At 38.4% G+C, this 12,003-nt stretch overlaps 1 protein-coding gene across 4 annotated transcripts in view; it reads left to right on the top strand.

The window, feature by feature from the left end:
* The window catches only part of NAP1L1 (nucleosome assembly protein 1 like 1), a 32,121-nt gene that overhangs the window by 13,782 nt on the left and 6,336 nt on the right, over nucleotides 1-12,003 (top strand). For 2 of the 4 annotated variants that reach the window (XM_080392515.1, XM_080392517.1), the window contains exons 2-9: nucleotides 514-548; nucleotides 1,250-1,338; nucleotides 5,493-5,595; nucleotides 8,666-8,807; nucleotides 9,252-9,332; nucleotides 9,574-9,702; nucleotides 10,197-10,268; nucleotides 10,945-11,084. In XM_080392515.1, coding sequence (XP_080248641.1) covers nucleotides 514-548; nucleotides 1,250-1,338; nucleotides 5,493-5,595; nucleotides 8,666-8,807; nucleotides 9,252-9,332; nucleotides 9,574-9,702; nucleotides 10,197-10,268; nucleotides 10,945-11,084 — 791 coding nt within the window. Of the gene's footprint in view, nucleotides 1-513; nucleotides 562-1,249; nucleotides 1,339-5,492; nucleotides 5,596-8,665; nucleotides 8,808-9,251; nucleotides 9,333-9,573; nucleotides 9,703-10,196; nucleotides 10,269-10,944; nucleotides 11,085-12,003 lie in introns of those variants that run through there. The other 2 variants (XM_080392516.1, XM_080392518.1) reach the window with 2 other exon arrangements.

The following is a 12,003-nucleotide window of genomic DNA, read 5'->3' as shown; positions in this document are numbered from 1 at the left end:
TTTTGTAAAGTTGAGATTAAAAGTAAATCCACAAAAAGGCATCTTTAGTATTAAAAGAAACTGATTTAGCTGCAAGTATCCCCTGTCTGCAATTACATGCTGGAAATAAGTAAACAGTTACAAAAAGGTTTCTAGCATACTTTTTGCTTCTGTTTTTCCTCAGGTTATGTTTCTATTGTATATTTAGACAGGACTAGTTTTCCATCTGTGATATTAGTACAGTCCTATGATGCAGAAGGCAACATGGCATTTTACTGTACTTAAATTTATGTGAGTAGGTCTACGGGTTCTAAACCAGAACAAAGTTTTGCAGTATTTCTGTATGCTGTAGAGTGAGAGCTCAAAAGTGCATGCGAGATACATAGCATAGTCTGAAGAGCAGTGTATTTATCCTGTTTCTTAAGGCTGACATGGTTTGAGTTTCTTTCCATTTTAGTATTATGGCACTTGCCTGTAGACCTTGTAAGTGAAGTCTAATGCTGCTGTTCTTACATTTTTGTTTTTTTTCTCTAGGGTTTGAAATCTGGGAGAATGGCAGACATAGACAAGTAAGTAAAATCGGTAGGTTACTGAGGTGTTCTGACAGTTTCAGATTGTGATCTGCAGATCCTTGATAGGCAGGGTCTAGGTAGTGATCTTGGCACTTGCAAGATCGAGGCTTGTAGTATGTGGGAGAAAAGCTTTAGTTGCTTATGCCAAATGGATTTGTGATCTTAATTGTAAGTAAACCTAAAACTGGGACAAGGCACCACTCAACTTACTAATTAGTTGGAATTCTAGGGGGCAAAAAATTGTAGTACTGTCTGTTACTATTGTTTCACTCTGTGTTTTTTATATACTTCAAATGCTTGTATTTTGTGGCGTTCAGAGTGTAGTTTAGTAAACTTATCCTCAGTTCTTAAGGCCTGCCCATTTTAATAAAGGGGATGTGTAGAGCAGAAGGAGGCTTTGACTTGCTGATATGAACAGGAACTGAAGGAATTATTTTGTAAAAAGGAATCTTCAAAATTCTGGAAAGCTGCTAGTTCTTTAAACTGTTCTGAGATGGCTGAATGTGAAACTTGACTCTATGAAGGTAAATTTGGCTTTGCTTGGCTATTAAGACTTCTAGTTTGTCATAGATAAAAACTGATGCAACTGATGCAACAGTTTGCTTCTACCCACATGATCTCTAATTTGGGCTCTTTAAGCTTATTGTAGTATTTTATAAAATTAACTTCTTGCTACTGTTATTGAATATTCCTAATAGCAAAGAACAGTCTGAACTTGATCAACAGGATATGGAAGATGTTGAAGAAGTAGAAGAAGAAGAAACTGGTGAAGATGCCAACAGCAAAGGTAACATTGAAAACAAGCATTTCTAAGCAGCTGCATAGGTGTTTTCTAATTAATGTGCTAGAAGGATTTTACTGCTTAATATATTAGGAAATGATAAAACATAACTACTAATGCACAACTGTATTTAAATTCTGAAGCAAGGACTGTTTTTCCAGTTGTGTGATTTTTATTGATTGTCTGCAGTCACTCATTTTAGTCGTAGTTAGTATCAATTTAGGCAGTGCTGGCCACCTGTAAGGTTGTATAACTGGAAAAGAAAGGGTTACTATTGATATGTGACTAATTCTTTTAAAACTAACAACAGTTAAAAGCTGTTACGATGTGCAGCTTTGGGTAGAAAAAAATTCAGGTGCGTGTGTGTATATAATTTTTTGATCAATTACTTAGTAATTTGCTGCTGAGTTGTTTGATTGTGAACAGAACAAAAATCATACTTAATGTTATTGCTCTTAAAATCAAGAAATCTATTTTTTTGCCTCCCTCAAGAAAAACTGAACATGTATCACAATAACTACACAGCATGAGTAAGACTGTTCAGCACAGGCAGAACAGGTAAAGACAGGGGGGTTACAAATAGAACCTGAAGAGCAAGTAGCCAAAAGAGAAATAATTAATAATCTCTGGAATAATATTATTTGGACTGCTGATAGTACCACATTATGTGATTGCTTGAACAGAATAATAACGCTGAAGAAAAGTAGGATAATTTTGCTCAGGATGATGTTAGAGGCTTTTCTATATCTATTGAAAAAAGTATTATCAAAACTGGGTTGCAAAATTCTGGGGAGCACACTGGTCAGCTGAAGAACAGCTTACAGTAATTAAAAGGTAGGTATTCAGGTGTCCCAAAGGAACCTAGAGATGAATAATGTGTATTTTTAGTGATTAATCCCAACTATTGTAGGTGAGGATCTGAAGGGAAATTATACTATAGGAATCTCCTTTGGTCAAGGAGGATAGTGATGGAGATCACTTAAGCAAACTCGACACCCACAAATCCACAGGCCTCAATGGGATGCTGAGTGCTAAGGGAGCTGGCAGGTGTTGTTATTGAGCCACTCACCATCATCTTAGATCGTGGAGAACAGGAGAGGTGCCTGAGGATTGGAGGAAAGTCAGTGTCAGTCCAGTCTTCAAAAAGGGCTAGAAGGAGGACCCAGGAAACCAGGCCAGTCAGCCTCACTTCATCCCTGGAAAGATGATGGAACAGTTCATCCTGGAGGTCATCTTGAAGCATGTGGAGGAAAAGGTCATCAGGAACAGTCAAAATGGATTCACTAAGGGGAAAAGGTGCCTGACCAACCTGATAGCCTTCTCTGATGGAGTGACTGGCTGGGTCGACCAGGGAAGGGAAGAGCAGTGGATGTTGTCTGCCTTGACCTCAGCAAGGTGTTTGACACTGTCTCCACAACATCCTCATAGGTGGGCTCAGTCAGTGTGGGTGAGATGGGTGGACAGTGAGGTGGATCGAGAACTGGCTGAAGGGCAGAGCTCAGAGTTGTGATCAGTGGCAGAGTCCAGCTGCAGGCTTGTAGCCAGCGGTGTGCCCCTGGGGTCGGTACTGGGTCCAGTCCTGTTCAACTTGCTCATCAGTGACCTGGATGAAGGAACAGAGCACACTCCCAGCAAGTTTGCTGATGATACAAAACTGGGAGCAGTGGCTGATACACCCGAAGGCTGCGCTGCTGTTCACGGAGACCTGGCCAGGCTGGAGAGCTGGGCAGAGGGGAACCTGATGAAGTTCAGCAGAAGCAAGTGTAAGGTCCTGCACCTGGGGAGGAATAGCCCCAGGCACCAGTACAGACTGGGGGCTGACCTGCTGGCAGGTAGCTCTGTGGAGAAGGACCTTGGTGTTCTGGTGGACAGCAAGTTGCCCATGAGCCAGCAGTGTGCCCTGGTGGCCACGAAGGCCAGTGGGATCCTGGGGGGCATTAGGGGGAGCGTGGCCGGCAGGTGGAGGGAGGTGATCCTGCCCCTCTGTTTTGCCCTGGTGAGGCAGCACCTGGAGTGCTGGGTCCACCAGTTTGAGTGCTGGGCTTCCCAGTTTGAGAGACAGGACTACTGCAGAGGGGCCAGCAGAGGGCTATGAAGATGAGGGGACTGCAGCACCCATCAGCAGGATAAGGCTGGGATAGCTGGGGCTGTTTAGCCTGGAGAAGACTGAGGGGGGATCTTATCAATGTATGCAAGTATCTTAAGGGCAAGTGTCAACAAGACTGGACCAGACTCTTCAGTGGTGCCCAGCGACAGGACAAGGGGCAACGGGCACAAACTGCACCACAGAAAGTTCCATCTGAATATGAGGAAGAAATTCTTTACCCTGAGGGTGACGGAGCACTGGAACAGGCTGCCCAGAGAGGCTGTGGAGTCTCCTTCTCGGGAGACATTAAAAACCTGCCTGGATGTTATTCTGTGCAACCTGATCTAGGTGAACTTGCTGTAGAAGGGGGCTGGACTAGATGATCTCCAGAGGTCCCATCTGACCCTGACCAGGCTGTGATTTGTAATCCTGAAGGGAAATTGCTTTCCATGAATCGGAAACGTGTTTCATTAGTAGAGAAACTTGACACAGTGTTAAACAGCTTTTTTACGTCTGTAATTCTTGCTTGTCTAGTTTTCAAGTATTTTTAATGCACAATTTTTCCTTAGATTTTACTCATTTACATTTTTTAACCTAGATAATGCCATTTTTTAATATTTTTTTTAAAAAGGTCCATTTGTGGACACCAAGTAAAGCACTGATGCTTTTAGGAAAAAGCTCTTTGAAGAAATAGTGTTCATGCATCCAAGAACTTGCAGAACAGAATATGTGGTTGCATTTCAGTTTGAAGGGGATGTGACTGCTGGCATTGTCATGCCACGCGTATGATGCGTATACTGATTTAGTAATAAAGAATAACTGGCAACATACTCAAATGGCATCACTGGGTATTTTTTCAAGTGTATAGGAAAGATTAATGAATCATAAGACCAGAGAAAACTAGATACCTTGATAAGAGGAGTAGTGTTGACTAACGTGAGGTAGTACCTTTTAAGAAGTTATTACAGCTTCTACTGCTAAAATATAAACTGATTACAATCATTAGGGAGAAACAAGACACTTTTATTTTTCAAGAGACATCAAAAAAACCCCAACTTTTCAGCATGTAATTTCAGTGCGAGGACATAAAAATGGAAGAGAATATTCATGTGTGGTTACTGTAGTGAAGGGCGTAGAAATGGAAAATGGTATGCTATTTCCAAAAGCTTTGTGCATCAGGAAGGATTAAAAAGCTTCACTCTGAATGTGTGAGAGGAATGCTGTATATACCTAGTATCTTACAAGGAGTGCGAAGTACTCGTTTGCCTATCTGTAGATGCCCTCTTCCCCCACCCTCAGCAAAACAGAATGATAAAAATTGTTCATAAATTCTTATTAAAATTACAAAGTTGTGAAATTTCTGCAGGTTGAGGCACAGATTTTGAGCTGAAGTAAAATGGTTGCTGTTAATATGGATAAAAAACCACTTAGGCTAGGAATCCCTGTTTTTTTTCTAAATATACTTCTACCTTGTAGTTTGAAACAAGTTTCCCATTTGGACAGTGTTTTTTAGAGATGATAGACTTCAAGGACCTAGTACTGATATTCTGTAGTAAAAAGTGTCAGACTATTCTAATGAATAATTTATTCTTTTGCAGGAAAAATTAGGAAAATAGATTTCTAAAGCAGTTTTAAATCCAAGTCTGAAACTGTCCTGTCTCTTTCCATTTACCTTAAATGGAATGAAAATCCCAATTCCAGTTTTTATTCCCTTAAAGTTAAAAGCACAAATTGTTCTATCTTGCCTTTCCATAATTAATTCAAAATAAAAGCGGTCAAGGCAAAAATGATGCTTTAGGGGCATTGTATAAAACCTCCCCTTTTAACAAAAAAGCTCGGCTTGCTGAGTAGCAGCCATTTTAATCCAGGTGCTGTTTCCGTGTTCAGAATGGGATGGATTTGATCCATGTTTCCGAAATGGAGAGGCTCTTGAAATACTACTTTGCCTGTGTTTCTTTTTATAAGTGTATACACAGTAAACATACTGCTCTTTTGTAGTGTTTAAGTAAATTTTTTTTTCAGATTAGTTTGTAAGTGTAAAGTGCATCTTTCATAATTTTCTTTTTTAATTTAGCTCGGCAATTGACTGTGCAGATGATGCAAAACCCTCAGATTCTGGCAGCCCTTCAGGAAAGACTTGATGGTCTGGTAGGAACATCTACAGGATACATAGAAAGGTACAGTATTTGTTCAGTATGAGCGGAGTGGTATAAATGGTTCTTTTGCTTTCTGAACAGTATCGTCTGTAGCATTAATAGTCATAAACAACTGTGCTGCTCAGATAGCAGGAAAGCTAATACAGTCTGTCTGTAGTATATCTCACAATTGAAGAGTTATTTGGGCTTTTATCAAGGAAAAAATGCTAATATTTAGTGGCTGGTGCTGTCCCCTGCAGTTGCAATATGGCACGGTTTTAAAAGCACAGTTTTAAAAGATACTTTCCTGGTAGTTGCAGTATCTTTTGCAGCTTTGCTTTAATCATGAAATGTCAGTTTTCTTAAGTATGGACAAATACTTGGCGACCCAGTGTCTCAAATATAGACATTTTTTGGTTAGTGTGTAACCAGTAGCTAACAAAATTAGGAATGTTATCAGTACTTCACATGGTCTCCTTACATACCAAAACTTGGAACAATCCCTTGCTAACATTTTCTTGATCTGCATTAACGGGTAGAATTTTCTGGCTCTTATGTATGTTGTGGTTGTGTATAAACATTTCACCACATCCACAGGAATTTTGAGGCATACAACTGTCTTGCGGTGGTAGTGTCCTGTGTTGCTATTGACTTGAACTGAGGCTGCTGCTACTCCTGCCACTTTCCTGTTATAGATGATAGCATGGAAGAAAAACAGATTTAACAGCTTTCCCTAATAAATACTGGCCTAAGAAAGAGCATGGAGTCAAAGGGTACCCAAGTTCTTTCTCTTCTAGGTACTGTACACTACAGATTTTCTATACCCAATATTTTTCCTCAGTTTTTCAACAGATTAACCTCTACTAATCTTTCTGGTTCTTGATCTAAGGAAGTGAACAGAAGTGGTAACATTGATTTACATGTCATTCTTCTAGTTAACTGCTCTCTAAGATACTGTACCATTTCTTCATCAAATCCAAGTACAGTAGTGCATTCTCTATCAGAAAAGTCTTGCAACTTTGCTGTTGTACTAAACGCTTACCTAACTTGCAATGCAGAAATAACTGGAAAATGTGTGTAACTTGAATCTGCACTTTCTCAACATATGCATGCCGACTTAACCAGGCTTTACAGGCGCCTCTTACGTGTCTTCCCAAGTATTACTTTGAGCTCATTTGTCTACAGAGTCTAGACACTGAGATGGCCCTGAAGTCAGCAGAAATCTGGGATCCTAAAAGCCTGTTACATAGGCTGTTAAGGAACTAGATGCATAAGCTGGGAGGAAACTGAATAGGTTCTAGGAAAACAACTGTCTGCTCAGGCTTAGAATCTGCTAATTGCTTGGCAGCTGTCCAACAATTTACTACTTCACCTGTGCCTGGACAATTATTTTCGTGAAACTTACTTTGATTGAGTATAATTTCTTTCAACTGCTTGCAGGAGTTTGTATTCTTGTGTGATCTAGTGGCTTGTATTCAGAGCAAATGGCTTTTACTTGCTGTTGTTGTACTTGCGCAGTCCAGTTCATGTTTCTTGGTCTGCTTCTCCATTTTGGATTTACTTGTAAGAGCGGTCTCTTTCATGAGGCTACTTTTTAAATAAGTACAGAGTTTTGTAAAGGTAGTGGGATGTACAGCTTTTGAAATTTTAACTAGTTGGCATGGACTGTAATGAAATGTAGCTTTGACACATGCAAGAGAATCTAGATTCTCTAATAAAGGGGTTAAAATCTTTACTCTGATATACTGGAGTTGGACAGACTGCATGTACGGCACCACCTCCTAGAAATTTCATAGTGCTTTATATGGAATTGCTAGGACCAGTACTCTTAGTCTGTATATGTGTGTGGCATTATGGGTGATTGTATGACTTACCTGTGCAGTCATGTTAATTTTCTTCCTTAACACCTTTTTCTTTAACTGAACTTGCTATTTAAAATCAGTGTTAGTTCTGATACTGTACTTGAAGATAAAATTGCAGCAAGTGATTAACTTGACTGGAAGAATGTTAGAATAACAAGAATGTTACCAAGCTTTATAAGCATACATGTCTAAATTTAAGTGTTTTTCATAGTTTGTGTAGCAGATGTACTTTTGCCCAAATTGAAAGGTTAAGGGAAATCTTGATTTAATGGTGATAAGCATGTTATCTTAGTAACCAGAAATGGTATATTCATGTTGAGCATAAAGCTGTCGGGGAGAAGGGGTCTGTGTGTTAAAGTGAAAAAGGATGTTGTAGCATGTCCTTGTCCTACCTGATAGAAGTAAGATAGCTTTACTGGTTAATATGAACCTTCGGTGTTTAACTGAGCTAATACATTCTTGGTTACTTCCTCTAATCCTTGTCCTAACGATGCCTAAAAGCATTTGTTTACTACTGTGTTCTAAATCATGTGGCACAATTGCTTAAATAAATGAGAAGTAATCTTCTGGAGGTTGGCTCGCCTCACAAGCAGCGGAGATGACTGACAGTCTACCCCATTATCAGTAGGACAAAAGTTACCTACATCAAGGCTACAGTAACTCTGTGTTAGCATAGCTTACTAAAGTGGAAGTAGCATTAAAGAGTGTAGCTGACAAGTGTTTATAATGATTGCATTAATTGCTTTCCTTTTACACATGTATAATACAGTGGCTCATTTAGCAAAACTGGTTTTGCTCATTTTGGAAGTGACAGTTAATATGTTACAAGACAGTAATAACAGCTGCTTTCCTCAGTGAAACAAATGTGAATTTTGGAGATAACTTTCTTGGCAAAGAATAATTCAATTGTCTTGACCTTTCTTTCACAAAACCAAGCCAATTAGTGAAAGTTTACTGTACTGCTCATTGACAATGTAAAACTAAAACTAGCTTTGTCTCACGATTGACCCAGGTGTTTGGAATACTCTGGCTCTAACTGAGGTTAAGCCTCAGTTCTAAGAGCCTGTGCTAACAGGTTTAATCTGCATGGTGCAGTGGGTCATAGTTTAGATTTGCACAGCTTTCTAAAGCTTAAAGTATAAAATCTGTCTTGATGCTAGTTGGTTAACTTGAAAGGGGACTGGTTGAGGAGGGGTCAATATGTGCTTAGAATGTGGTGTTAGTAACGGTTCTGTCACTGAATTTTTCAGCTTGCCTAAAGTTGTTAAAAGACGTGTGAATGCTCTCAAGAACCTTCAGGTTCAGTGTGCGCAGATAGAAGCAAAGTTCTATGAGGAAGTTCATGAGCTGGAAAGAAAGTATGCTGCTCTCTATCAGCCCTTATTTGACAAGGTATTTTAATGCTAATCTGATTTGTGCTTACAAGCTGTAGCTAAAACACAAGGGAATATTAACTGAAGGCTTATATTTTGAATTACTTTGGTCTCATATGTGCCCATTCAATTCAGTTGTTACAATTTTACCATCCATGTGAATATTGACTAAGATTAAGGGGAGAGAGGTTTGGTCTGTTCCATGGTTACCAAAATCACTTCAATATACCAGGCCTCCTCTTGTTAACTGAACATATGTCAGATGGTATGATAACCTTTCTGGAACTTCAGTGCTTATTTTAGTGTGTTGAAAAGCTTGTAACTGCTGAGTTGTCTTCTAGGGGCCAGAGGAAAAAGTTTGGATAAATAGTTAATGTATTTCTAATTGTGTAACTTAATGATTAGGGTATTTCTGGTTGCAGTGACTAGGAAATGTAAAAATGTTTTTGGTTTAATCTTCCAGCGAAGTGAAATCATCAATGCAATTTATGAACCTACAGAGGAAGAGTGTGAATGGAAAGCAGACGTTGAGGAAGAAATTTCAGTGAGTATCTTAACTGAGTCTCATCAATAGTTCAAGCTGTAGTGTGAAGCAAGATTCAATGCAGTAGTGAAAGTTCAAAAAAAATAGGGGTGCATAATGATTACTTGCTGATAATGATTCTTAATGATTGCTTAAAGCATGCACATAAAACTTAACTTGTACTGGTATCAGCATAAAATTGTTAACAAACCTTGTGAGCATTCTTAAAATGAAGAAAACGTAACATTTTTATTCCATCAAGGAGGAAATGAAAGAGAGAGCCAAACTTGAAGAGGAAAAAAAAGATGAAGAAAAAGAAGACCCTAAAGGAATTCCTGAGTTTTGGCTGACAGTATTCAAGAACGTGGACTTGCTCAGTGATATGGTTCAGGTAGGTCATGACCTGGGCTTGTTTAAAGTTGCATTAGTACTCAATCCAAGTGCTTTTAAGAAAAGAGTAGAAATAGTATGTTACTTCATGTGTCTGTTGGAGAGCAAAATGGAAGAAGTGCTTGAATGTCACCTGGTACTTTATTTAACTGAGAGCACAGAGCACTCTGAAATACCTTCTTACTGTGTGTGTTGAACTTATTTTACTTTATTATTTACACTGTTGCTTATAGGAGCGTGCATATGAGTTGTGTATTAGATATTGCTGAAAAATGTACTTGGTGGTTGCACGGATTTGTGTTGTGTACTGCAGTAGAAACTGTACAGCCGTTGTTGCCATCTGCTGGTCATGTTCATGAAAATGTTTCAGTGCTGTAGCAATGTTCTTGCCCTGTGTAAAAGCTCATTCTAAATAATGGCTTTTTATCTCTGCGGGGTCTTAAGCCTGTGTACAATTTGATGTTATGAAAACTGAGTAAACTGTTTTCTTTACAGGAACATGATGAACCAATCCTGAAACACTTAAAAGATATAAAAGTGAAATTTTCAGAAGTTGGACAGCCTATGGTTAGTTTAACCTATTAACACAAAAGTAATCTTGTTTGTCTTAAGACTTGCTTGTGTATTAGTAGTATGGTCTGTGATAGCCAATTGTCTTAGGCAGTCATGAGAAATATGGAGCTGCTTCTTGTCTTTTGAAAAACAGTACATGGACTAGTACTAGTCTTGTGGTACTGTATGAATGAAATTACATTTGGCTTAACCTGCAAATTCTGATGGTTTTTCTGATGGTATTCTGATAAGGCAATTAATAACTTGGCCTTAATATGTGGTGAAACTTAGTAACCTTTAAATTTTGATACCTTCAGGTACTTTTTGTATAACTGCTATAATAGGATATAATTTTCTTGGAAGAAATCAGATCACTTGCCAAGTTCCAATATTTAAAATTTTTAAGTTATTTCTATATGTTAGCACCAGGAAAGCTGTGCACTGGGAGTTCTTGTCATTACTGCAAGCAGTATATTAACTAATAAGCGCAAGATTAACATGTAAATGAAAACATTTGAAGATTTATTGTACAAATTGGCAGCAAGTTCTAGAGTAAGTTACGTATGTGTACCATTTCAGTGTTGGAGGGGATGGATATATTGTTGCATGTGTATTTTTGGTTTTGGACTGTAGGTATTTAGAAGTTAAAGGTACGTGTTGCTAAAGTTGTTGCTCTGCAATTCTTTTTAAGAGTTTCACATTAGAATTCCATTTTGAACCAAATGACTACTTCACAAATGAAGTATTGTCAAAGACGTATAGAATGAGGTCAGAGCCAGATGATTCTGATCCTTTCTCCTTTGACGGACCGGAAATCATGGGTTGTACAGGGTAAGTACTAATAAATAACTTGCAGGCAATGTAACAGTTCCTTCCTTAGCATTATCCAGCCGTAGACTTAGAACATCTGGGGAAGGTGCTGGAAAAGGTAGCACTACCTAATAACTTGTAAACAGCTGGGTTTGACTTGAGTTTTTAGTGTTTTTCAGTAACTTCAATACAATATATAAAACTATGTATTGTATGTTTTATAAGTATAGAATACTTGTAATATGCATATAAATAAAAAAATCTAATCGCTATTTATCTAGAAATACTATTCCGCAATCGCTAAAGCTGAATTGGTAGGTGGATGATGTTATCTTTTTGTAGGCCTCGATGGCTTTTCTCAAAATCTGTTTGATCGCTTTTAATCTTCATGACGTGCAGCATTTTGGGAAGTCTGTTCCAGTTTTACTTTCTATATTCCAGTTGTCTGGTTTGTTTAAGTGTCAAATATTTGCCACTGAGTGTCTTTCAGTTGATCTATTTGAGAAGTGGCAAACAGCCATCTCCTATTAACTCCAAGTTCTTAATGATTTTAAAGAGTTGTCACACTCCTTTCTCAGTGATGTCTTTTGTTCTAAATTGCTCTTATTCCTCACACTAAGTGATCTCTATTCTGTACATACCCCTTGTGAGCAGAAGAACGAGAGAAACCAGAGTTGTACATAATTAGCTTTACAGGTGCATCAGGGCTCTATGCATCACAGCCTGTTTGGTTGCTTTTGTATTAATGTCTCTTTAATGTTCTGACTGCTCTTCTGCGCGATAACTAATTTAGAGCCTGTTACTGCATAGTTGTAATACCCATACATTAATCTGCAGTTACTGATACTGACTTCTATTTACCTTTTTGTTTCCCAGTCACTTAATTTAAGATTTTTCTGCAAATGTTCTGTAAGATTTGGTCTTAAGTGCTTGAGTAGCT

Source organism: Falco punctatus, assembly GCF_963210335.1.
Source record: "Falco punctatus genome assembly, chromosome: 6".
In the NCBI taxonomy this organism is placed as follows: Eukaryota; Metazoa; Chordata; class Aves; order Falconiformes; family Falconidae; genus Falco; species Falco punctatus.
Note: the sequence above shows the minus strand (reverse complement) of the source record. Positions and strands in the feature narration are given on the sequence as shown.